The sequence below is a fragment of the Xiphophorus maculatus genome, chromosome 4, assembly GCF_002775205.1.
Source record: "Xiphophorus maculatus strain JP 163 A chromosome 4, X_maculatus-5.0-male, whole genome shotgun sequence".
In the NCBI taxonomy this organism is placed as follows: Eukaryota; Metazoa; Chordata; class Actinopteri; order Cyprinodontiformes; family Poeciliidae; genus Xiphophorus; species Xiphophorus maculatus.
This window is the reverse complement of record NC_036446.1, coordinates 18,138,146-18,164,645: the sequence shown is the minus strand read 5'-3', so window position 1 is coordinate 18,164,645 and position 26,500 is coordinate 18,138,146. Positions and strand designations below refer to the sequence as shown.

The window sequence follows — 26,500 nt, the reverse complement described above, 5'->3', positions numbered from 1 at the left end:
TCTTAGCATCACTATCAAAGGATGAAATTTTAGTATCAGGGTAACCATAGTGCCTGGTTACAAAAAGGAGACTGCATGCTCTTAAGTTTTATTTCATCCTAGAATTTGTCCTTAAAGCTGTAAACAGGAACTTGAGAAAGGAAGTAAAAAGGAGAAGCACATTACCCTTAAACAACTAAAACGATTTTTGGTGCGGTTGTCACTTTAAGGAGGGAAGAAGTTTCTTTCAGCTACAGCAGCCTCACAGGCCTTTCACTACCTGTTGAGTCACAATAAATCACACCTGAATGAGACAGAAACAAGATAACAGGAAAATTTCACAGATTTTAATTGGTTCCTGTTTTCAGACAGCAAAATATTCAAGGTTGCCCAATTAAACAAGACTGAAAGTAATGGGATTCTAGCCCCAGTTGTTACCCGTTTTAAGTTGAAAAGAGTCGTTTTTACAAACCAGAACAAGAAGTTTCAGTATTAATAAGCATAATGGGACATTTGAATGCAAATATAATCTTAAAGATATAATCTGAGGTCAGTAGACTGGTGTTTAGTTCTTAAGCATTCAGGGTTTCCCCATAAAGTATTGTTAACACTGGCATTAGAGTGGGAAACCCTGACATTAGCACTAAAAAGCCTGGTACATCTTACAAAGTTTAATATCATAAAACAGTAAAAACACTTAAAGGAAATTAACAGACCTAAAAACTTCCCAAAGCAGACTTTGTTAACTGAGAAAATGTATAGTACTGTATTTAAATTTGAAAACAGTGATTAGGCTTCTTATGTCAAAGGTATCGTTGAATTCAAAATGTTTAGTTAAATTTGTTGCTGCACACTAGCACAGTTGTTGTCTAAAGTACTGACAGTGCTTCGGGTCTGTTTCATTGTCAACAGGCAACAAAAAGGTGTTTTCTCGGTTTGTGTTTTCATTTCTGAGGCAATCATCAGTCCTGCATGTCAGTTGAGCTGAGATCTGGTGATTTAATACCACATGTCGGCCCTGACATCACCGTCCTGGTCATCACACACCAATGTGCCAAACACTTGTACACAGTGTTGGCCACTCACGTCACACTTTCATCGTTGCATTTAAACTAATCACTTGCCATGGCACCAAAGTGTCCCCCCTACAGCATAACAAATGCCATCAAATCTTATTCACAGTGGGAGGCCTAGGTGAAGATTGTCCCTTGAAAGTCTCAATTACTTGTATCCTATCACTTCAGCTCCCAAACTATATGCTGCAGAGGTCTCTTTCAATCACAATACTTTTGCTGAGGAAAAAAAACAACAACAACAAAAGGGGCCCATGAGGGGGGAAAATACAGAAGTGTGACGGACTATTGTGCTAAGATTAGGCATTTAAGCTATTTATGTCATTGTTTATGAATGGAAGGGTGTGCCCTTTTTAAAATGTTACAAGTACAGCGAGTCTCTGGTGGATGCTGGTATTGTGTAGGGGACATCTGACAGTCTGAACTACGTCATGTGTGCATGACTATTTTCATGTATTCTCTTTATGTAATTGTAACAAGCACATAACTGTTAAATATACGTACTCCGCTCTAAAGTGCATTTGAAGCTGAGTGTTTTCCACTTTAAATGTTTATTACAACACACCCCAACACGGACAGAGAGGAGGTTAAGGACAACCACTGAATTAAAATGAGATAAAGAGGAATAGTCAGTCAGTAATCCCGTCGATCCTAATCGAGCGTTACAAACAAACAGGCGGAGGGAAGGTAAACTAGGCCCAGCGTTATTATACTCGATTCGCTTTCACCTCAACAGCCGACGTTACATATTAAAAACACACAAATAAACAAGAGTGAGTACAACGGAAAACAAAGAGCCCCAAAAGGAAAATAAATACTGTAGGAACACATGTTTAACAATCTAGTTTTTCCTTATTTCGCCCAGCATCAACACGACATTTTATCCCAACGGCTAATAGGCTTACCGGACAGTTCGTCGGGTTCCAGCCCGCTTTCGGTGTCGAGTCCGCAGATCACAAAATAATCTGCGAACCGGGAGGAACCGGAGCTGAAACCGGTGGTCATTTTGGGACTGGTCCGGTGATGCCCTCACACCTGGAACACCGAGCATATTAAAGTAACTCGGAAAAGTGATTTCTCCTGGCCATTACGTGCGAGACGCTACTGCGAGGCTCGAAAATCTGCACTCATATTTAGCTGCTGAGCCCGCAGTAGGCACAGCCGATCCGAACACATCCGCTCACGCATCCTTCAAAATAAAACGCCCTTCAAATTAAAAGCTCTAATTCAAATGCACAAGCTTTAAAATTAGAATTGAATTAGATTTCTAACATTAGCTTCTAAATTAACGAACAAACTTAATTTACATGAGTAATTGTCTCAAATAAACTTTCTTCTAAGTAAAGATTAAATACCTAAGGTTAACCTAAGTGTCTTAGTAAACATATGTGCATTTGAAATAAATTTGAAACCTAAATACATGTAGGAACTTGTGAATATTAAAGAAAATTTCTGTGAAATGCTTGGGTAACGTTTGAATTAATGTTCATGACCATCAATTCAAACGTTTTTGAATTGATGGTGGCAACATTTTCAGCTTTCAGAACACGTTAACAGAGGTCCCCAATTATTATTGAGTATATAAGCACTCATTATTTTCAACAAATAAAGGCTGCAGAGTATATTTTTGCTATATTCTTTTATTTCTGAAGAGGATGTCAAAATCAAAGGGTTGCTGATACACAGATAGGCATTCTTATTGTAGTTATTAATAAGAATAACTAAAGTTATTTAGTCGTTTTCTAAAATATATAGACATAGCATCAAATTATTTCTACTACGCAGGAGGGGCTCTGATCTGTACATTTTCGTAATATCAATTATAATAACCCGAAACTGTCTGTTGCCAAATTTTTAGGAATCTAAAATCTCTGCTCTGCCAGTGAACTTGAAGAATGGCCTGAATAACCAATCATCACCACTTGGTGGCACTATTCACACTTTAATTGTGTGGAATTTCTTGTTCTATTTAAAGGGTTTGTTGTTTGTTTTTTCAAATTTGAAGTAAAGCAAACAATAATTGAGATGTGAAAGGAAAACATTGTCATTCAAGAGAACTTAATGTTTTATGAACACAAAGAACTAACCCATCCATTAAAACCTCATACTTGAGAAATTCAACATCAAGCATCTACAAAAAAACAAACATGCTCTTTTTACAGACAGCAGTTTAATTGCAAAGTAAAAACATTTTAATTGGTGAATTAAAAAAAACTTAGTCTGGACAGAAAGAAACTTATCCGGTTGTTACAGAAACAGAAGGACTTCACTACTCAGCACAGAATAATACTGCAATTTAAAATAAAATAAAAAAGGGGATGACAAAAATTATCTACTTTCTTAGGAATAAAATACCATTAAGAACAAATAAATATTCAGTCTGAGGTTGGTAATGGGACTCTGTAGAAAACATCACTGTAATAGCAATCAAAATGTACCTGCGTTATTTATTTATTTTTTTGGGGAGAATCAGCATTTGCGAGAAATATGAAGTTAGAAGTTTTTGACTACATAGGAAAAAGGGATAGGATTGCATTAATCATAATTTATTGATTTCCCTCACCAAATGCATAAGTTCCATTTTCAAAGTCAATAGTGTTTTTAAGCGTACAAATACAGACCTCTTAATAGCTCTAATAAACCCCCTCTCATTAATATTTACTTTGAATAAGTTAAAGATGACAGAAGAGTATCAATCCCTGGAAATCTTCTCAGGAAATGAAACATTAAGCTTGAGCGTGTTTGGGAAAAAAGCAAAGTCCTTCTTTAGGCTGCTTATATTAAAATAGAGGTTAAAAAGGGAAAAGTGTGGCAATGAATCCAGGCACAATTTTAGTTAGAACACCCATTTTCACCTCAAAAGATTAAGCATTAAAAAATAAAATCAAAACAGAACAGTGTCACATTATTGCTGTGGTGGTACAGACAATTGAGATAAAAAAATGTTCAAATAAATATTAATAGAATTAAAGACTTGACCGTTTGGAAGGTGTTATTCAGCCAGAGATAGCCAACCATTGCTCTGGTGACTTTAAAGGCGGATGTTCACTACAGTTTCAATAAGATACTAATGGCACTGCTGCAGACAGAATAACAACCTGTGCACAGCAGCAAGACCATGAAAGGATCCTACCAATAGCACCTGTACTTGTCTGGAAAGAATGAAAAATAAGCCGTGCCTTAAATAAAAACAAATAAATCTATTTTCTTATTTACAAACTGTGCCAGAATCAGCAACATGAGTCACAGAAAATAATTCTGCACAGAAGTAGTTTACATGTTGCTTAGCATGAGCAAAAAAAAAAGAAAAAGAAATCCACCACAGCATGCATTTTGTGGTCAGTGCTTGTTATGACTTCTCCACGAACGGCACTCCAGCAGCTGTGCACGAGACTGACGCAAAAGCGGTTACAGTGCGACGGCTGAGGTCCTGAGCCAACCAAAGGGAACCGTGGGGTCAGTCGGCGAAGAAGATGCTGAGGTGTTTGAAGAGTTTTACTCGAGTTTCTGCTGCAGCTTTTTCTGGAAGCAGACGGGCAAGATGGAGAGAACGGCGAGGATGCCGAGCACGGCCAGGGAGTTCCAGGACACGGCCTCGCCGGCTGTGGTGAGCTTGTACAGCGTTGTTCCAGCATTGATCGCTACAAAGGACGGTGGCGCCACTCCTGTCAGTCGGGGTAAACACAAGCGAGTGAGGAACAACCAATCTCACCAAAAGGAAAATAAAATAGAAAGCACAAAGGATGTTACCGAGGAAGGTTCCGACAAAGAACACCCCCAAAGGCACGTTGATGACTGGAGAGGTGATGTTAATGAACCAGTTTGGAAGGAAGGGGGTTATCCTCAGGAAGATGATGTAATTGATTAAATGATCTCTGTGTTTGTCAACCTGCCAACAAGTAAAGAAAAAAGAAGAAACTTAGTCCTACCTTGGTAAAACATTACCAGAAAAATTTAACTTTTCAAAACATTCATAGTACAATCAACATAAAGGAAAAAAATGCGAGCTATGACTGCTTGATTCATAGACTAGTCATTAATTCAAAAAATTACAAAAATGTAATTTCAGTTTAACTTTGTTTTTTTAACTTTGTTTCTATGTCTTCAGAATTCCGCTAAAAGCACAAGTTAATGTTATTATGAATCATTACCTGCTGGGACCATTTTTGTGCTTTCTCTGTGAGGTATTTGTAGACCACCGGTCGGCCCACCAGATATGACAACATATAGCAGAAGGAAGCTCCAAGTCCAGAACACTGCCAGAAGAATAGCAGTTACATACGTATGTCGTCATGTGAAAAATGACGACATATTAAAACATCAAAGGGAAAGAGGCCACATAGGAGTTAAAAATCATAAACTGAAAAACAACCTTAAATGAACAAATAAACAGCAGATTAGAATAATGTCTATCTCCAACCAGCAGCTGTATACTTAGCATACTTAACATCAAGCAGCAGTTGTGCAGTTATTTAGAAACCACACCAAGAAGTTCCAAAGATGACGTTGAGGGTTTTGGGTTTTCACGCTCTAACCACAACCCTTGCTACTATGAACACATTTATGAATAATATTTTGCAAAACAGTTTTCACACAGATTGTTAGAATATAGAAAACTGAAAGTGTTGCAAGACGGGCAGAGAAAACAATAAAACCAGTAGTGGCACATTCATGTGCTGAACTAAGTCAGAAACTTTGTAAAAATAATAATAATAATAATAATAATAATAATAATTGAATAAATTTAAGGAAGTCTATATAGCAGCAACAAAGTTTAATCTTACTAGTTATATAATTGAAATTTAAACCATGTTAATAAGTCTTTCTGAAAAAGTATTTTGCTTGGCAAAAAAACTGCATGATCCGATGGATTTTTATGTTCAATTAATACTTTGTAGAAATACAATAAAGTAATTTAAAAAACCATTGCTCATCCTGGATGTGCATATTCTTGCATAGATGTATTTGTTACTATGCAGGGCTTGTTTCAAATTCATTTTCCACAGCTTTTCTACTCACCAAGCAGACTAAGAAAAGAGCCAAAGGGAAAGGGTAAAGGTAGCCAGACAGGATGCTGAGGAAGATTGATCCAGGGATAGCAAACGTCTGGAGGCTGACTCAAGTGTTAAGGTGAACTCCTCCACAAACACATTGAAACACTTTCTATACAGTGAAAAGCAATAGTAGGGGGAAAAAAATCAGAGAACAGCCATGCCTAACAATATTACACCAAGTTCAAAACAAAATTGAATCAAAATTAATGATTAAATGCCAAAAAAACAAACCAAAATTCATTAATCAAAAAGGGATTTTTTTTTCTATTTAAGGATACAAAATATATGTTGCAAAATATGCCACCAACACCTGGGTGTAGTAGGTGTCCTTATATTTGGACAACACTGTTCCTAAAGCTTTGGCATCATCCATGTCTTTAGGGATCTTGATTTTTTCCATTTCATCACTGTATAAAAAAAAAGACAATTGCAATTCAGAATAAAACAAGCATAAAATTCTAATCATGTATTCTCAGATAAACAGCAGAGTCCTTCCTTTAGCACTGCTACTCCTCTAAACATGACATGTTTTAAACACTCGATAGTTTTGAGGTAAAAGTAAAAGGTGAGGAAGTATGACTAAAGTATGATGCAGCTATATGTTACAGAGAGAAAAGTGTGTATGTACCTGTATGTGACTTTTACCCAAAATAATAATAGCATGTATTTATAATGAGATTTTTAATCGATGCATACGTTTAGAACCACCTAGTGATGTGATAAGTAACTGCATGCAACGGGTCCTTCAGGCACTTTCGCGGCTTCCCCCACCAGAATTCTGAGGAATGCTAGTGAAGGTAGGTGCGAGTGAAGCAGCTCTTCACTACGTTTTTTTTTTTTTTTTTACTGAGGGTCATATTTTTCTAGTTCAACAATTAACAAAATACTGTAAGAACTTTTAACATCTACAAATGTAATTTGTAAAGTTGTAAAGTGGTTGGCTGGAAAAATATGACCCTATAAGTTGGTGTTTGTGGCTGACCACTCAGTCACGACACTAACTGTGTCTTTTATTTTTCAGCTGTGGGGCCACTTGCATGCTGTCAGAAGTCACATTGTGAAGAGCGTTTCATTCTGTGTCACACTAGATGGGTTCAAAGTATAAATTAATCAATATTTTTTTTTTTTAAAAGATGTGTTTTGTGAATATTGTAACTGTTAACTCCTATGGCAGTTGTCTGTTATTTTACTGTTTTGTGTTGTTGGATGTTATTTTTGGAATAAGAATGTTTTGTTTTATTTTTGAGAAATTGTCAACTGTTTTAAAAACTATATAATCACATCAAAAAAAAAAAAAAAAGAAAAATAAAGAATTCTGAGGAATGCTGGTGGAGCCACTAGCATGCAGTCAGAAGTCACATTGTGAAATGTGTTTCATTCTGTGTCATTCTAAAAGATGACAAACAACCAAGCAAGGAGGGTTACATATAGTTGTTAATTTACCTGTAATAAGTCATCAGTTCTATTGCTCATGTTTTGACAGATGTTCTGCTGTTGGAGTCCATTTCTTGCTTTTATCATAAACATTTCTCTCCTTCAGTTTAAACACTAATATAAAGCCTTTATCTACATTTAACAAAAGAGCTGACAAGTTCATTTTAACTATAAGTTTTGCTTACTGTTTCCCCAGTGTAAACAAAGTCTGATCATGTTATTAGTAAAATTTCATATTTAAATCTGAAGCTCTCTTAAAACTCATTTACAAAATTCGCAGGTGGTCAGGAAAAAAAGGACTGAGCATTTCAATCAAAAGATTATTTCTGAGGCTTGCTCTCAGTGAAAGCAAGCCTCTCAACTAGAATAAACTGATTGTATTCAACAGTAAAGTATTAAAGCAACAGAGTATTATTATTAATAATAGTGACTCACACTAAAAGGTACAACGTCTGATGCTGCCACCCCCCACACATAACCCGTTTAAAATTTGCTAAACCAAACAGCAACTTACTCTTGAAGTTCTGGGAAGTTCCTGTAGACCAAGTACATGACTGAGGCAGAGCAGGCAAATATTGATGCCAGAATTAGCAGAGACATGCGTGTTGAGCCTCCTATACTTTGTTGAGCCTCTGTGAGAAAAGAAAATGATAGTTATTGTAAAAACCAGATAATCCTGCTCCTCGGGAGTTTTGAGTCATTTGTTTATGTCTTTTGGATCACTGTTTGAGGCCCCTAAGGAAACTCTGGTTTTCATGTGGGACAGACTCCTGCTGCTGGTGTCACAGCTCATTTAATCGAGCTTCAGGAAAGATACAACTATTTAATGACTTTCTCAAGATGGCATGTTATTTTGAAAACCTTTTAGCATTCTTCTGTTTAATCAAACTCATAAAAAATGTATGATGGCTAGAATCAGGTGGAAAAATTAACAGATGTTAACAGATGTGTAAAAGACATGAATGCATGGCAGTGGGAGTATCATGACCCGACAGGCAGTGCAACTCTGGCACCTGTTGCAATTTTAATACTGCTTAGCCTTAGACCATTACAACCTGATATAATGTACAGGTATAAATTAAATGACCTATAATTTACTTATTCACTCAATTCACGTAAACAAATATGTTTTTGGCCACAGCATTCCAGCAATGTCTAAAATTGTAACCAAGAATCAGAGAACTAACACGAGTGATAAATATACAGTACAGACCAAAGGTTTGGACACACCTTCTAATTCAATGGGTTTTCTTTATTTTCATGACTGTTTATAAGGCAAGAAATCCCACTTATTAACCTGACAGGACACACCTATGAAGTGAAAACCATTTCAGGTGACTACCTCTTGAAGCTCATCAAGAAAATGCAGAGTGTGTGCAAAGCAGTAATCACAGCAAAAGGTTGCTACTTTGAAGAAACTAGAATATAAGGGGTATTTTCTGTTGTTTTACACTTTTTTGTTTAGTACATATTTCCACATGTGTTATTCATAGTTTTGATGCCTTCAGTGTGAATCTACAATGTCAATAGTCATGAAAATAAAGGAAACTCATTGAATTAAAAGGTGTGTCCAAACCTTTGGTCTGTACTGTAGTTCCTTTGATTAGTTTCCGGTTTGTTTTCATGACAAATGTCTGTAGATTTCCCAGGACTAAATTAGAGTTAACTGCCCCTAAGGATCAACGATGGTCCGACGAATATCGTAAACTATTTATCTAATCACAGGAGGTAAAACTCTATTATGTCGTGTGATTTTAATGTTACAGTTACAGCTGCCCCGGGTTGCTATTTTAAAAAGATAGAAGTATGTTTCGCTGTTTAGCTGTTACTATATTTGACGGTATCATGCTAACCATCGAAGTCATCGCTCGAGGGTAATTTTTCACTAGCTCGCTGTGGCTAACTTTAGCTCCTGCTCTTCAATACTGACCGATGTTCGTGTAAATAAGAAGACCGAAGCGCAGTGTGTTGCCTAATTTGTATTGCCGATAGGTATTCAATCCCCCTTTCCTCTCAGGTCAACAGTTAGCCTCTTTAGAGAACTTACCTTTCAGAAGCTGAGAGTCTCTGTCGCCAGACTTCACTTCCGTCTGCGCCGATGAGGACAAATTGTCCGAGTCTCGTACATCTCTCCTCTTTTTGGCCATTTTTTAAATTTTTTACAGTTGTTACGAAGGTAGGTACTCAGTATATGGATGGGTGAATCAGCAGCAACCCCGGCACGGTGACACCGGGTGACAGTCTGACGACACGTTAGACAGAGTGACCTTTTACCTCCACACGTCGAGCTGCAAACCCCCAACTACCAACAGTAGCGCCCCCTGCAGAAATATAGCTGAACTTACATCATAAATAAGTTCATGTTTAAACGTCCTCTGAAAATCGAGAACTTTCAAAAATCAAAGGATAAAAGTTAATTACAGGGATTTAATTTGAATATTTGTGGTTAGATAGGAAGGAAAGATTCAAAATTTGTTTTAATTTTGTCCCACTTTTAGTCTATTTTACATGTTTGACAATAGATATTTGTGTATCTGAAAAGTAAAAATAACTTGTGCCTGAATCCAAATACATGACTTCATGTAATTGCAATATAAATATTTTCAATGACAGTAAGAGATTGTACTAAGTATTAAAAGCAGAAGGCAATTTAATTTGACCTTACTGTGTAGGCTCTTATGTGTAGATTATTTACCACTGTGTGAATATGCCTGCTCCCACTTCCTTCATTGACAATACAGAATATTTTTATTCTATTCTTTTATATGCTATGTATTTAGGTGAGATTGTACTACAGCAATAATAGATACCTTTATTTTAAGGTTTTTACAAATCCTACCATACCACAGGTTCCAAAAAATCTATCAAGTATTCTAGGAATATATTAGAATAATGGCAAATTATGTTATTATTTAATTTGACATCTAGAAAATACTTCAAGAGTTTCCCCACATGCTTTTTCATAAGCCAAAGTGACATCCAATAAAAGGTTTTAGTGATGAAAAGGAAGTCATTCAACCTAAAATATACCTCGAGGTTGTTGTTTGAAGGAAGCAATTGAAATTCCAACAACAGAGACACAGCTTTTTATCAGAAAAATGTTTCATTGCTGCTATGGTAGATAAAGATTTTTGGAGCCACTGTTACAAAAGAACGTCTGATATTGTTTGAAGAATCAACCATGACAACTCATCTTGATGGAGGTTTGTGACCCTTATTTTCTCAGAATTGCTTGGAAAATGGACCTTACTTAAATCCAGTTCCAATTTATTTGAGGGAGAATAAGCCATAAAGAGAGAAATAAGACAACCAAAACAAAGAAAACAAACAAAAAAAACACACCTCTGAAGATATAAAAAGTATGGAAATAAAGGAGAAAAACATACATTCAGTATATATTTCCTGCTAAACATGTCGGATAAGTAGCACAAGGTGACAGCATGTTATAAATTCCAATATGAAGAGATGTGTATATGACAACATGCAATTTCAAAGATGTAAAGGAGCAAAAAAAAGGAGCAGAAAATAAGAAAAAAAAATATTACAAAATGTACTAAGAAAAAACAAAATATTGTTATAAAGCTCCAATTGATGAATAATAAAATCACAAGTGCATCGTTGTTTTGTGTATAAGTAAAATACCCACCTCAGGGTTATGTTACAGTTAATTTAATGAATTGTCCTAATACAAAAAAAATAATAAAAATAAAATTATCTCAATGTATTTCAATGGAAACTAGTTACTTCTTATGTTTTTATGAAATGGCAATTATTTTTTATGGGCTGTTTAGAAATAGATAAATATTGCAGACTTTAAAATGTCTCAGATAACGTTTAGTTGTAAGCAAAAAAAATTATAAGAAAACAGAATTAATAGCAGCCGGTGTCTAAACTACAACTCCCACAGTGGGGCAGCTGCAGCCGGATGTTCGTGTAGCACAAATTTGGCGCTGATCTATCCGGGTACTTCATTCACTGCTTCCTTTCGCGCCGGGTAACCGGAGAGCCGTGCGTCCATGTGCGCAGTGACTGGGAACTGACAGACCTCTGAAATATTAAAATCCGAGCCGCAAACAGAGTTTTCGCGATGGATCCCGAGTCTTTGGTCGAGGCCCTTCGGGGGACGATGGACCCCAACCTGCGGGAGGCCGCGGAGCGACAGCTGAACGAGGTAAAAAGTTGAGGTTAGCTGTTCGCGGTGATGTGAAGATTGTGGCGCGGTTCTGAACTCGGGCCTCGGCCGATCACAAACATAAAGATGCAGCCATCACGCACACCGGGCTCTGCTGCCCCTAGCTTGATCTATCAAGCGCGAAATCTTTGTCGGATCGTGTACTGTGTATTACCACGGGTGTATGTGTTGTCAGCTTATCACTACATGCCCTAACTAGGAAGGTTTTTTTTTAATGGCGATGTCAGTAACCGCTATTAGCTTCATCTGAAGCCAGCTGTGTTGCTAATGCTAAACAAGCTAACCAGTTCTGGTGAGGTGTACGGGCAATTTCTTCAGCTACGTCCTGTTTTGATACAGCTAAAACCGTGCCAGAGCCCACATAAGCTCAAACCCATACCTCTGGGTTATCTGGTAACAAGTAAAGCAGTAGGAGTTCTCGGATAATTCCTAATCTTGGGCATCAGGAGGAGGAAGAGTAGCTGTGCGGCTAATATCAGCTAGCTCCGCTACATAGCTGCCTCTTCTGCTCACGTGTCACTGTGATATGCTCGGATCTGTACACAATGTTGCTTTAGATAACGGAAACGACACAGTTCACAATCAATCTGATGCTTATTTGACTTTCTTTAATCACGTTAGTGGCGAACAGGTCGAGGTCGCGTGTTTGCTTTCTATATCAAGCAAACACGCGGAAGCTCAGATTTAAAGTCCACCAACTTAGTTCGTTGTCTGCCCTTAGGCTTTATTTAAATGCCCTGCTTTAAACACATAGTTGTTTGTCTCATTATGCTGTTTAAAAAGGATGTAGTGACGACGCACCATAACTTTGAGTAGAAGTTGAGTCTTTATCTGCCTAAATGACTTACAGATGGCAGATGATACCAACGCCCATCACAGATTGTAGTGGTTATTGAATTTTCATTATTATTAATAATGATGACTACCAGGTCCTCACCCAGTAATTACTTAATTAGGTGAAACATTCTAGAAAACACACTGGCCTTTTAAGAGTACCCACTTGATCTTTATATAGTTTGATAATCTTTAAGTTTTTAATTATGATCAGAGCAATGGGAAGAAAACTGACTTGAAAGATGGTGACAAAAAGGAATAGTCCACAAATCCCCTGAAATGTACAGAAAACTGTTGTCATAAAATATTCCTCACATTTAATAGCTCCAGTAACAAATTAGTCTTTTAATATTATTTAACAGCAACGGGGAAAATTATTAGAAACACCAGTGGATTTAAAACTTATAATGTAAACAATTGGAATGTAAAAATAGTTATATTTATGTCATAAGTATGAGGAATCCTTTTATTTTTCTGAGAAATTAAAATGCCAATGACTATGGGTTTAACAGTTTCCATATTATTTGTTTCCTCTGTGTTTTGCAAAAACATCTTGGGAATTTTGAAAGATCCCACTATAAAAAATAGAATTAGGTTCTGTTTTAGAGTTTACAAAATCATGCTTGAATCAAAATCTTAGTTCTAATTTCCCTCATTGGCTTGTTTTGCTTTAGTTTCGCAGGTGTGCCACAATACAGTTTTGTGATTTCTATCCAAAACAATAACGGAGATGATGACAAATGTTCGTGTTTTGCTCTACTTACTCAAACATCTCAAGTATATTTTTGGCTGTGCTCAGGGCAAGTTTTTTTTCTCCCTACACCCACATATGCATCGATAGTTCACTTGAATGGCAGAGTAGAGAGAATAGTGTTGTCTTCCAGCTCAGCCTATTGGGACTATGTTTAAATAAAATGTCTGCAGAGATCAAAATAAATGTATGGATTGTGATGTCCATTCCTACACTTAGACTTTTTTCATGAAATACTGCTAGTGGTCATTTGTTTTGGTGCATTTTAAGTAGTGGCTCCCAAAGCTGGGGCCTAAGGTTTAAGACATCCAGAAATCAAATCAAATGAATCATAAAAAATAACAAACTGCAGGCCTTTTTGAGGGGAAGATTTGGGATTTAGTCGATTAGAGTTCAAAGACGGATAGACGAAGAGTCGCTGCAGAGAGACTGAAAGAGTTTACTGACACTTGTTGGGTTGTGTTTGTTGCAAAGAGCTTGGCATACCACTGCACTGCTCACATACTTATTTTGTCCCATTCATGCATCAGTGCTGTTTAAAGCATAACAGCCTTTTGCTCTTATGCAGAAATGTACTTGGTGAAATAACTTTATCTTTTTTCTGCTAAAGGATGTGTAATGTTTTGGAAAGTTTCTTTTCAGCAGAGTTAGAATTTATTCAACACAAATAGTTGCTTCATTTGTTTTTACTAATTTGTTAATACTGTACAATTTAAGATACAAATTACTTTTACTTTTTTGTATATGTATGCAAAAGTCTTTCAACGCTCAGCTAACGGAGTGTATTCTGTTTTTGTTTTTAGTTGCTCAGTAACAGTTTAAGCAAGTATAACCATTCAAACGCCTTTGTTTCACATATCCCACTTGCCTTTTTTGGTACTCTCACCCAAGTCGCTTTGGAAAAATTCAAACTGCAAAGTCAGAAATGCTGGGCTGTATAACTAAAGTCTGTATTCTTTTTAAGATCGTGTGTCTGACCATAATCGATTGTTTTTGAAAATACTTGCAGGCTCACACCCAGGTGAACTTCATGTCCACTCTGCTGCGTGTCACCATGTCTGATCAGCTGGATTTGCCGGTCAGGCAAGCAGGTGAGGCTTCATCTTGTTGACTGTTTTAGAGTAAACAAAAGCCAGCACTGCACGTGTTGTAAATACCCTTCAGTAACTATGTACCGCATGCCATAATTAAATTTCATACACATATTTATGAAATGATTAAGGATTAAATTGCCACAGTTTGCCTAGCAACTGTGCTTACAGCAAGTTTTTATAATTTGAGCAGGGCTCTAGAACATAAGAGCTATAGTGATTAGTTATTTTATTTTGTTTTCAAATTGAATTACCTCTTTACTGAAATGTTAACTTTTGACTATTAATGTTTTTATGCGAGCATAGACCAGTGTACAAGTTTAATTGGGATCCATTAGCATTGACAAATGAGTCATGCCTGCTTTTATGAGGTTAAAGGGCATTCCTGAACTTGTGTACACACACACTGTTGCTAAATAGAACTTGTTTTGATTCAGTCACATGTTACTAAATGGGGAGAAGAATACATGTTTAACAGTTGTCAGGTCAAACTGGTTCATTTTTCTAATTCTCACATATTCGTAGCTCTACTTTTAAGGTAAAGCTCTAATACAGCAACGTTCATATGTAGTAAATTACCTATGTACCAAATTACAAACAGATTAGATTTGTCCGGGAGTTTCCCCCCTTCATAAGGGTTATTATTATATTAAAGCAGTGAAAGCTGACTCACATTAAACTCCTGGCTATTCCCAAGTCTTTATCTTGCTTTCATATGAAAACATCACAACATTGGTGACTACTTGAACGGGTGTTTTGTGCTGTACTGGTTGGAGGTGAATAGAAGGGGGTTTTATGCTTTGTCAGCCTTGATGGGCCGGATTATGATCACCAGCGGTGGAGACATTTGTGTCAGCACTCTGACGTCTGCTTTCTCATCTCTGCTTTGTCAAATGCCTCTCACCGTGTGTCATGCAGCCGCACATTGTAGAGGCGACGCGAGCTCATGTTGGTGTTGCATTCAAAACCACTCAGATAGGGAAGAGTTTATTTCTACAGTTTAGACACAAAGTGAAGTAGGATCTGGTGGTTTTTGTCAGATTTATTTGATTTGGAAGTGATAAGAAGGCCTGAGTGTTGTGCTACTTCTTATTTTAGGTGTGATTTACCTAAAGAACAAAATCATCCAGCACTGGAGTGATGGAGAAGTTGCTGGCACAGAGCCACCCGTTAATAACATCCCAGAGGAAGACAGGCAGTTCATCCGAGACAACATAGTAGAGGCAATCATCCAGTCCCCTGAGCGCATCAGGTAACCACAAATCCTGCTGGCTCAGTTAAGCTAAAGGAGCTCAGATTGTTTTTATTTTTGTCATGCATCCATCTTTCCCTTCCCGTTCGCGCCTCATATTTTGTCGCTTTCTAAATTGGCTCCACCAGAGTCCAGCTGACAACATGTATTCACCACATCATCAAGCACGACTACCCTGGGAAGTGGACGAGCATCGTGGACAAGATCGGCTTCTACCTGCAGTCGGACAACAGTTTAGCCTGGCTGGGCATCCTGCTTTGCCTCTACCAACTCGTCAAAAACTACGAGTGAGTCCTGGCTCTTCATCCTGGATGTCTTCTGTTCTCTCTCTCTCTCACCATGTTTTGTGGCAGAATTAACACCACGTTCATGTTTGACTCAGATATAAGAAACCAGAAGAGAGGCAGCCTCTGGTGGCAGCCATGCACATCTTCATGCCCATGCTTAAGGACCGCTTCATCCAGCTGCTCCAGGACCACTCAAACGAATCTGTCCTCATTCAGAAACAGATCTTCAAAATCCTCTACGCTCTCTTTCAGGTACACATTGAATCTGAGTTTAACCACCACAAATGATGTTGACTTGAAGTCAGTTTTTCCTTTTGTGATGGGACTTTTATGTTAAAGTCAGTGTGTTGTTTCCCCCTAGTATAATCTCCCACTGGAGCTCATCAACAGACAGATCCTGACAGAGTGGATGGAGATCCTGAAGACAGTTGTGGACAGAGATGTTCCCCCAGTAAGCTCAGAACACCTTTAATATAATGTTTAAAAAAATCAAGTCTACTATTTTCTTTCTTTTTTTATGTTTATTTTACATGGGGTGTCTGCATCTTTAAAAAGTCTTACATTTGCTTACCTAAAATGAAGGTATTTAAAAAGTCTTAAATTTATTAAAAATAACGTTTAAGTCATGTGCAAACATTGCGTTCCGTGACTCACGGCGGCTGTAGCTACCACAAACTAGCTACCTGGCTAGAGAGCTTTTTGCGTCCATCATGGATAAAGTGTAAATTTTTCACCTGTTGGCTGGGCGACATTCTTCTTCACTTCTGTCTCCAACCTGTACAATGCTGCTTTCATTGTGGGCTAAACAATACTGTCACTGCTACTATATGAAAAGTGCTTTTCTACATTTCTGTCATGATAAAAGTCTTAAATTTCACTGCTAATGGACTTAAAAGGTATTGAATTTGTGTTGGTGAAACCTGCAGGAGCCCTGTTTTTAAATCTTTCGTGAACACACTCTCCTGATGTGATCTATGCAGGAGACGATGCAGATCGATGAAGATGAGCGACCAGAGCTGCCTTGGTGGAAATGCAAGAAATGGGCCCTTCACATCTTGGCTCGACTGTTTGAGAGGTAAAAAACAAATCCCCACAACTGTTTGATTTAAAAGGAAATCTAAAGGAAAGCCGAATTATTCCCCAAATCTCGTCTGCAGGTACGGAAGTCCCGGTAACACAACCAAAGAGTATGCAGAGTTTGCTGAACTGTTCCTGAAGGAGTACGCAGCGGCTGCCCAGCAGGTAGAATGTCAAACTGCAAACAGCTAAATTAAACTTTACTGTGTAAAAGCCTGGTGAAGTTAAGTCTGGGTGTTTTTTGTGCTTGTGTGTTATAGGTGTTGCTGAAAGTCTTATACCAGTACAAGGAAAAGCAATACGTTGCTCCCAGAGTTCTCCAACAGACGCTTAACTACATCAATCAAGGAATAGCACACGCTTTGACGTGGAAAAACCTCAAACCACACATCCAGGTACTAGTGTGGCTTATTTAGGCATCCCATAAACAAGGTCTTTGCAGTGATCTAGTCTTTGTCACTGCAGTTAACTCTATTTTTTTTATTAATAATCATAACAATTTCTCCACCACACTCTCTAAGTTTTAGTGTCGTTGCATGTAGTGTTCTGTTCGATGCATGCAAATTGTGTCGTGACACTTGCTTTACTAAAGTTCTTTTGCTAAAAATTCTGGCTTGTGTTGGGCTAAACCTGTGGCTGTTGCTCTTGTTTTTCAGGGCATCATTCAGGATGTGGTTTTCCCCCTCATGTGTTACACAGATTCCGACGAGGAGCTTTGGCAGGAGGATCCGTACGAGTACATCCGCATGAAGTTCGGTGAGGAATTCCCTCCTCGCTCGTCATCCGAAACCAATTGAGCACGAATGTAATGACTAACAGCTTATCTAACATGTCGTCTTCTGTTAGACGTGTTCGAGGACTTCATCTCTCCAACCACGGCCGCCCAGACGCTGCTCTTCACTGCCTGCAACAAGAGGAAAGAAGTGCGTTGAATCTAAATTTTAAGAGGCGCAGATTCTATTTCTGTCTACTTTATAATTCATATTCTGAGCTAAAGAAATGATTCTGGTTGTTGCTCCTTTTAAGGTACTGCAAAAGACAATGGGCTTCTGCTACCAGATTCTCACCGATCCCAATTCGGACCCCAGGAAAAAGGACGGGGCCCTGCATATGATAGGCTCCCTGGCTGAAATCTTGCTGAAAGTAAGCTGTCCACGAAAACTTTCAAAGTTGATGTCTTCTATCTATGCCATTTAATACCCGTGTGTATTGTTATGTTTTTTGTTATGTTAAATGATCCTCTCTTTAGAATCATTTGAAATGACCAACTTTATATTTTGGTTTGAAACATTAACATGAGTAAAATCATTATCTAAATTGTCCCTAAAGTGCATCTAAATTACAGTTTGAACGCACAGCTTGTATCTTGAAGATTTGTATTTGGTAGAGATGCATCAATGTGCAAATTTGAGCTAATATCTGATATTAATATTGCTGTTTTGGCTGATTATTTACATAACATAGATTTTCTTGCCATTTTGACATCGAGAAAACGAACCACTTCACCTCTGCTTCAGTAAAACCTCCCCTCAATTCTGTTCTGTATCACACCATCATGAATTGCTGGTGGAAATCTGTCACTTTCTCCAGATGGCAGTTAAAAAGAAATTAGTTTGAGTGTTCCTCCTCCAGAGCGTATGGGGGGGGGAAAAAAAGACCCTTCCATAACACTGTCTTGTTATGTTGTGGGAGACGGCTTTGTTTGGGATTCGCTTCACAGTGAAGCGTTGTATTTTCTCCAGCATGGCGCACACGTCCGTACCGCTTTGTGTGCGAGGCACAGAAGGAAGGAAAATGACTCGGGAGAAAGGAAACACAGCTAGCAGCCCCTTGTCAAGCAAATACTTTCACAACAAAGCCAGGGGAAGAGAGGCGCAGAGTGGGCCGGGGTCGCACGGTCGCTAATGACATCCTAGACCTTTCTTGTTGCAGCAGTCACCTTTTAGTATTTACAAAACGAGTATTCTGATGCTTTCATGTTTAGCTGTTTCACAGTAGCTTTTTTTTTTTAAATCAAATTTTAATCAAAGATTTTATTGTACTTAATTTGTATAATTCTTTCTTGCACAGAAAAAGATCTACAAAGACCAGATGGAGTTCATGCTGCAGAATCACGTCTTCCCCCTGTTCCGCAGTGAACTAGGCTACATGAGAGCCAGAGTGAGTGTGGAGCACCGGATTACCATTTCCTCTTAATAAAGCCTCAGCGCGGCTGGACTTCCAGCTCATCATACCACATTACCCTGATATCCGTTTCTTAAAAGGCTTGCTGGGTGCTGCATTACTTCTGCGAGGTGAAGTTCAAAAGCGATCAGAACCTGCAGACCGCCCTGGAGTTGACCCGAAACTGCCTCATCAATGACAACGAGATGCCGGTGAAGGTGGAGGCCGCCATCGCTCTGCAGGTTCTCATCAGCAACCAGGAGAAAGGTGAGGCATAACAGACTTGGTTTAACTTAAGTAAATAAAAAAAACGAAGAACACATTGATGTATATTTTGTTTTGTCAGCCAAAGAATACATCGCTCCCTACATTCGACCGGTGATGCAGGCTCTCCTGCACATCGTCAGGGAAACGGAGAATGATGACCTCACCAACGTCATACAAAAGATGATCTGCGAATACAGCGAGGAGGTCACTCCAATAGCCGTGGAGATGACGCAGCACTTGGTAAGAGCTGATAATATAAATGACCAGAATTTTTTTTTTTTTTTTAAACAGTATCATTTTATTGAAGACTTGGTTCAGACAAAATATAAACAATACAAAGAGAAACCGATCTGCTGTGTGTCTCCCTGCGATATAAATGTGCTTGCTCTTTCACAGGCAATGACGTTCAACCAGGTGATTCAGACGGGGCCTGATGAGGAGGGAGGCGATGATAAAGCGGTGACGGCCATGGGCATCCTCAACACCATCGACACGTTGCTGAGTGTGGTGGAGGACCACAAAGAGGTGAGCAGCATCAGCGCAAACCCACATGCGCGCGCACTACTGTCCTGACCGCTCCGCTTCACGCCACTTCATGATGGGAAATGGGTTCCGGTCTGCTGCAGGGTTCCTGCCAACACAGTTGCGCCACCCACCAACTCCTGGGAACAGGCTCTGCTCTCTCCATGTTCTGAATGACTCACAGGCTGAGGCAGACGCTAGAAATAGTGCCGGGGCACTTTGCCACCATGTCTGCTGATGCACTGCTGATGCTTGAAGTCAAAGCACTCCAAACAGATTGACCATCCCGTTAGAGGCTTTGATTGCATAATGGCTCCATACCTGAGAATAGGAATCCAACCTTTTTGTTGTGCATTTTTTCACATTGGATGAAGTAAATTGGTGCGATTTACGCATGTAAAGACGTCGCTGCTTCTAGTTATACTAATACCTCTCACAAGAACGGGTTTTTACTGGATAAAAACTTGTCCCAGAAATTATTGCAAAAAGCAATATTTATTTTGAGACAATTTTCAGTTAATATTTTGATAATAGCTTATTAATGAAAGTTTAGTCTCACTAATAAATTTAATAAAACACAACCAAATAAAGCAATAAATAAAAAACCACACACAAACGAAACTGTAAATAAAATCGATTACAACGTCTCTATAAAAGAAAAGAAAGTAAATTAAAAAAAAAATTCCCTTCAAAAATATTAATCTGAATGGAAATCAAATTCATGTTGTGACAGGCTTAGTGTATAAGCCTGTCACAATCCGTTCCACCGTTTGTCCTTCCACTCAACTTTCCATTAATATCCATGTATGTTGCAGTATATGCAGCAAGCTCTTTTAGCTCTGATCAGTTTTAAAAATAATTCCACCAAAGTTGTTTAACTTTAAATTAAGGAAAATAAAACATTTTCAAAGACAATTTCAAATTTCAGAGATGATTTCAGAATTGTCTGACATTACTTTCATAGAAATGCTGCTTAGGATAAGGTTATAAGGTCTTTCAATTTAAGTCTAATTGACGAAGAGGTACATGACATTTATCCATGTATCTTGTTTTTCTGGATAAAATGCTTATTGCCTCTAACTTGCGTTGCTGCAGATCACCCAGCAGCTGGAGGGCATCTGTCTGCAGGTGATCGGCACGGTGCTGCAGCAGCACGTTCTAGGTAAGCACAAGTGGCTCACGTTGCACCTGCATGTCGAACTACGGAAACCTAATAGTAACCAAATGACCCTTAAACTCCTGGCTCCATTGTTCTCAGAGTTTTACGAGGAGATCTTGTCCCTGGCTCACAGCCTGACCTGCCAGCAGGTGTCGCCACAGATGTGGCAGCTTCTTCCACTTGTGTACGAAGTCTTCCAGCAAGACGGGTTTGATTACTTTACAGGTACAGACACTGACGAAAGCTTGGAGTCTCATCGTAGAAGTGAAATATGTTCAATGTCAAATTAAGACTTCTAAATGTTGTAAACTAATTTACATAATATTCACTAGATATGATGCCTCTACTTCACAACTACGTCACAGTGGATACAGACACACTCCTCTCAGACACCAAATACCTGGAGATTATCTACAGCATGTGCAAGAAGGTAAACGTCGTTGGGAATATTATATGCAAAATATTGTTTTTATTATTATTAATTCTGCCAGAAATGTCCATATTTACCAGATCTAACAAATTCATGAATCTTCTGAAATGTTGACGCATGAAATGCTGGTTCTGGTGAATAGGATTTATCTTTTTACACAATAAAATATATTAGTTTGAAGAGATTTCAGAGACAGGAAATACAAAGAAAATGCTGTTTAAATGTAGAAGAGATACAAATTTCTCTAAGAATTTGGAGCAAAAGAGGTGAAAAATTTAACATTCACCCAAAAATGATCATCAACCTGATAAAATTTCATACCATTCAATGCTGCCAAAGGTATGCAAAAATGCAGTTAAAACCATACAATTAAATAAAAGGTTATTTTTAAGTTACCTTGATGACTGACCATAGAGATGAATCCCTCTTTGTGATTGGTGCAGGTCCTGACGGGTGATCCAGGTGAAGATCCAGAGTGCCACGCTGCCAAGATGTTGGAGGTGATCATTCTGCAGTGCAAAGGTCGCGGCATTGATCAGGTCAGGCCTTTACGTTTCACATAGATGAGCTACTAAGATGTCGGTATTACCGTTAAAAGTCTCGCCGTAGATTGTTCAAACATGACTTCCTCCTGGCTGCAGGTTGTTCCCCTGTTTGTCGGCACGGCGTTGGAGCGCCTGACGCGGGAGGTGAAGACCAGCGAGCTGCGGACCATGTGCCTGCAGGTGGCCATCGCTGCTCTCTATTACAGCCCGCCCCTCCTCCTCAACACTCTGGAGAATCTCCGCTTCCCCAACAGCACTGAACCAATCACCAACCACTTCATTACCCAGTGGCTTAAAGATGTCGACTGTTTCCTCGGGTATGAGCTTAACGTTGCCATTTCCTGCTACTCTCCTTAAAGTCTGTTTGAAATGAAAACAAAGAGCCGGGAATTTTAAATGTTTACTGATGATGGTTTTTTTTTTTTGTTTTGTTTGTTTTTGTTTTACATTTTTTGATGATATAACTTTAACTCTTCCTGTTTACCAGCCTCCATGACAGGAAGATGTGCATCCTGGGCCTCTGCGCTCTCATCGACCTCGATCACAGACCTCAGGCCATCAACCAGGTCGGCGGGCAGCTTCTTCCCGCAGCCATCCTTTTGTTCAGCGGCCTGAAGAGGGCGTACGCCTGTCGAGCGGAACACGAGAACGAAGATGACGACGAAGACGAAGACGGGGAAGAAGAGGATGAAAACGGTGCGCGTTTTTTCTGTTGCGCCAGCCTTATTCAGAGTTTTGCTTCTGGGTAAATCGAGTGCATCCTAAATGGATTTTGTTTTTTAACTTTATGTAGCGGAGCTGGGAAGCGACGAGGACGACATCGACGAGGAGGGACAGGAGTATCTGGAGATGCTGGCAAAGCACGCGGGAGAGGACGGAGACGACGAGGACTGGGAGGAGGACGACGCCGAGGAGACGGCACTCGAGGGCTACACTACATCTGTAGATGATGAGGATAATCTAGTGGACGAGTATCAGATCTTTAAAGCCATACTACAGAGTAAGAGGCCCGGCTGTCATCTGTCAGTGTTAGTAGCAGTCAGCAGCTGTGGGGCTCAACCGTCTGTGACCCGTCTCTTGACGCAGATATCCAGAGCCGCGACCCCGCATGGTACCAGGCGCTAACGCAAACCCTCGACGAGGAGCAGCGCAAACAGCTTCTGGAAATCGGCACGCTCGCAGACCAGAGGCGGGCGGCACACGGTGAGCGCCACCTAAGACTAAATCAATTCCAAAACTGTGTTCAACTCTGAAAATAAAATGATTTATGCACGGCTTCTTTCTTTCGCTTTGCTTATTTTCTTTATTTATTGCATTTATATTAATGGGGAAACAAAGATAAGAAGGAGGTTAAATGATGCTATTTAAACACAAAAAAGTGATCAGAATTGTCACAACTCAAATCTAATGCATTCCAATGCACTCTGTAAAGGTATGGAATTTATTTTAAAGGCTGGGTATAAATATGAGGCTTTTGAGTGTATACACTTCATTGGTTGTTTATAGAAAAGAAAAAAATCAGAAAGTGTTTTTTCATTTTCTGGGGTTTATCTTGAGATTTAAGTTGTTTTTTTTTGTCTTCAAAGAGTTTTTGCGGCGCTAGTGGCTCGTATTTTTTCAACAGTAGGCAGACAGGAAGGAGGGTGAAGGGAAGATATGCGGCAAAGGTCGTCGGGACCGGGAGTCGAACCTGCGACGTCCGCGTCGAGGACTAAGGCCTCCAAACGTGGGGCATGCTAACCCCCTGCGCCACCACAGCACACACCTGAGATTGAAGATTTTATCAAAGTGGTCAGAAATGGCAGTACACTCACTCCAAAAACGGCAATTTTACCAATTTTTGGATTTTAGACCGTATTAGCTTTTTCCTATGTAAGGAAAAATAAAGGCATAACAGATAACAAACCAATCTATTTTACATTTTCCTGCAGCAGACGTTAGAGCTGAATAGATGTAGAAACGGAACAATATTACACACCTGAATCATGCCTTTTTTTTCTTCTTTTTTTTCAACATTTATGGGAATGACAAAGTCTGACATTTTAAAATTGGTTGAAACCTTTAAGTTTTATTATAAACATGTCAAATTGCAAATCTGTATATATTATAAACGGAAATTTTAGTCTGTGTCCCTGTTAAAACATAACACTGTGTGTTATGTCTTAAGCTTTTCATGGTGTTTTTTAAAAGCAAGTACAAAACATATTCAGAGGTGGTGAAAGGGGGCAGTAGAGAGCACTGGAAAACTAAATGACTTAAGAACTGCAGAGTAGTAAAGGAAATACTTCTGTTCCTACAGAAATTACTTAATTTTTTTGCATGGGAAAATGAGAGATTTTAAAGAAAGACAAATAAAACTGGAACATTTCTTCTATTTTCAAATCCCTGTTGCTTTCCATCTTCTTCCAGAGTCCAAAATGATCGAGAAACACGGCGGCTACAAGTTCACAGCGCCGGTGGTGCCATCTACTTTCAACTTTGGGGGCACAGCTCCAGGAATGAATTGAGTCATCTATTCTACTTTTTTTTTATTACTCTGTGACTGATTGTAGTGAAGTGAAAAAAAAAAAAAGCTTGTGTTGTTCCCTTAAATAGTGGTTCCAGAACTGGTTCTTCTGAGTCATTCTTCAATCTGTCAAATGGGAAATAGCACCAGAAGATGTGGGGGGGAAAGCAACTAAAATGCAACCGATGGCTCAGGAAACCAAACCAAGAACTTGAGCACGATGCAAGAGAGGAAGCTCTGAACAACGCTGTCCGCTGGAGCCCCTGAGACAGCAGCTCCTTTGTATTTTCTTCCCACTGCAACAAATAAAGGGGGAGGGGGGTGGATTATCTGCTAGAATTGATAATGGGACTAAATATTTCATTATCGCTGTGGCCAAGGGGCCACGATAAGATTATACCTCTGGTAGTGGTGAAATCTGCGAATCTTTCGGCATAAACAAACACTCACGTTTATGTACATACAAGCCAAGGTTATTGATTTTTTCAAGTAGCCTTGAAAAACGACCGGAGGCTTTTGTAAGGTATCAACAGCTGTATTCATATGTAGCATATTGGATAATTCATAGCACTATGTGATGCCTGATCTCTGTAAATTAATGACTAGCACTTTCATATTGTTCAGGTCTTCTAGCCTTCTGTATCAGACTGCAAATTTTTTTTTTTTTTTTTAAATTCAAGACTATTTAAGAATGGGAGAATACAGGCTGTAACTTTGTTACTTTGCAGGTGTTAACAGCTGATTAACAAATGCATCGGGTTGGAGGGAATCAGTTGCACACAATTTCAGGACGAGAGGATGTTCAGTATGGCTAATAGGACAAGTGTTTGTCAGCACTGGATGTGCCGTTGGATACATCGTTGAAGCATGTACAATTCAACTTATCGTGAAGGTCTCAAGCTTTTGGTTGGTGTATGGATGAACCATCTATATATACAACATATTAAAAAAGAAGCTAAGGGAATCATGTTTGACTGTTTTATTTTTGTCATATTTAACCAACATGCAGACCTGTGTATCGTTCACATGCTGCAGGTGGTCGGATTTTATTTTCTGACAAGATCATCAAAGAAATGTTTCTGTGGAGGCCGCAGGTGGATCAGTGATAGAGCAAATGCACCACATACAAACACTGCAGCTCTCGGCGCAGCTGACCCAGGTTCAGTTCCCGGTCCTGGACCGTTTGCTGCATGTACTCTTCTCACTCTGCCCCTTTCCCTGTCAAGCTACTGATGAATAAAGGCCACTAGTGCCAAAATAAACTTAAAATGTTTTTATTAGTATGTAAAAAATATTGATTGGGTTTTGTGTATTTTTTATGGTTTAAGTTTTGAAGAATGTAACTCAAGAAAAGTAACTAATATATATATTGTGGGAGAAACAGTGAGTATGATAGGTTTTGAGTTCATTTTGATTATGGTTTGCAACTAATGAAAGCCCTATGTTAAATTGTAACTGGGAGGTTATTAACTTTTGTTTTAGATCAGAGGTCTTAATAAATGCAGCACTAATGGAGTGAAGGAGTCACTGTTAGAACTTTACTCAGCTAAGGATAAAGGAGGCTACATAGAATAAAAACCTGGTGTTGTTTACCGGACTTCACAGTTTTAATAAGGATTTCAATTAAGCATGAAAAGGGAATCAAGTCTTGCTAAGCAACATCAAACAGGACATCAACATAAAACAGTTAATTTGATATGCTTAAAACTAACCCAGTCTTCATTAATTCAAAACATACAAATAGAATCCGTTCTCTCTCACCCTCCCAGAACAAATTATGATAAATAGTTTAAGGGGTAAATAACTACTATTTGACAGCGTGTTCAAGCTCCTAATTAGGTAGGATTGTAAAAACAGGGTTTTGTGACTAAACACCTTCAACAA

The 26,500-nt window shown here is 38.8% G+C and overlaps 3 protein-coding genes across 4 annotated transcripts in view; 1 reads left to right on the top strand and 2 right to left on the bottom strand.

Moving 5' to 3' along the window:
- Nucleotides 1-2,216, bottom strand: part of dennd5a (DENN domain containing 5A) — a 32,093-nt gene extending 29,877 nt beyond the window's left edge. For both annotated transcript variants that reach the window (XM_023332665.1, XM_005812115.2), the window contains exon 1: nt 1,958-2,216. In XM_023332665.1, coding sequence (XP_023188433.1) covers nt 1,958-2,057 — 100 coding nt within the window. In that variant the 5' untranslated portion in view covers nt 2,058-2,216. The remainder of the gene's footprint in view (nt 1-1,957) is intronic.
- A 989-nt stretch (nt 2,217-3,205) lies between these two features.
- Nucleotides 3,206-9,829, bottom strand: tmem41b (transmembrane protein 41B). Its single transcript, XM_005812114.2, has 7 exons — nt 9,588-9,829; nt 8,055-8,172; nt 6,385-6,513; nt 6,072-6,165; nt 5,204-5,308; nt 4,803-4,941; nt 3,206-4,717 (listed from the first exon to the last, which is right to left on the bottom strand). Exons 1-7 carry the CDS (start codon nt 9,685-9,687, stop codon nt 4,548-4,550), a joined length of 855 nt encoding a protein of 284 aa, XP_005812171.1. The 5' UTR covers nt 9,688-9,829; the 3' UTR covers nt 3,206-4,547.
- Nucleotides 9,830-11,508: 1,679 nt separating this feature from the next.
- Nucleotides 11,509-25,583, top strand: ipo7 (importin 7). The gene is made up of 25 exons (XM_014473722.2): nt 11,509-11,711; nt 14,327-14,408; nt 15,507-15,660; nt 15,789-15,947; nt 16,043-16,199; nt 16,309-16,398; nt 16,928-17,022; nt 17,105-17,189; nt 17,285-17,419; nt 17,681-17,780; nt 17,871-17,947; nt 18,051-18,167; nt 19,095-19,184; nt 19,289-19,454; nt 19,534-19,694; nt 19,851-19,979; nt 21,072-21,138; nt 21,235-21,360; nt 21,468-21,565; nt 22,009-22,104; nt 22,207-22,427; nt 22,598-22,806; nt 22,904-23,110; nt 23,197-23,313; nt 24,520-25,583. Exons 1-25 carry the CDS (start codon nt 11,628-11,630, stop codon nt 24,615-24,617), a joined length of 3,120 nt encoding a protein of 1,039 aa, XP_014329208.2. The 5' UTR covers nt 11,509-11,627; the 3' UTR covers nt 24,618-25,583.
- Nucleotides 25,584-26,500: the final 917 nt, after the last annotated feature.

Excerpts from the sequence above, each read along its gene's own strand:
- ipo7 (XM_014473722.2), top strand. The coding sequence starts at position 11,628 with ATGGATCCCGAGTCTTTGGTCGAGGCCCTTCGGGGGACGATGGACCCC. Across the intron at positions 16,399-16,927 it reads TGGACAGAGATGTTCCCCCA|GAGACGATGCAGATCGATGA; the intron begins GTAAGCTCAGAA and ends TGATCTATGCAG. Across the intron at positions 17,190-17,284 it reads ACGCAGCGGCTGCCCAGCAG|GTGTTGCTGAAAGTCTTATA; the intron begins GTAGAATGTCAA and ends TGTGTGTTATAG.
- tmem41b (XM_005812114.2), bottom strand. The coding sequence starts at position 9,687 with ATGGCCAAAAAGAGGAGAGATGTACGAGACTCGGACAATTTGTCCTCA. Across the intron at positions 6,166-6,384 it reads TATTTTGCAACATATATTTT|CCTCCAGACGTTTGCTATCC; the intron begins GTATCCTTAAAT and ends CACTTGAGTCAG. Across the intron at positions 5,309-6,071 it reads CTCTTTTCTTAGTCTGCTTG|TGTTCTGGACTTGGAGCTTC; the intron begins GTGAGTAGAAAA and ends TTCTTCTGGCAG.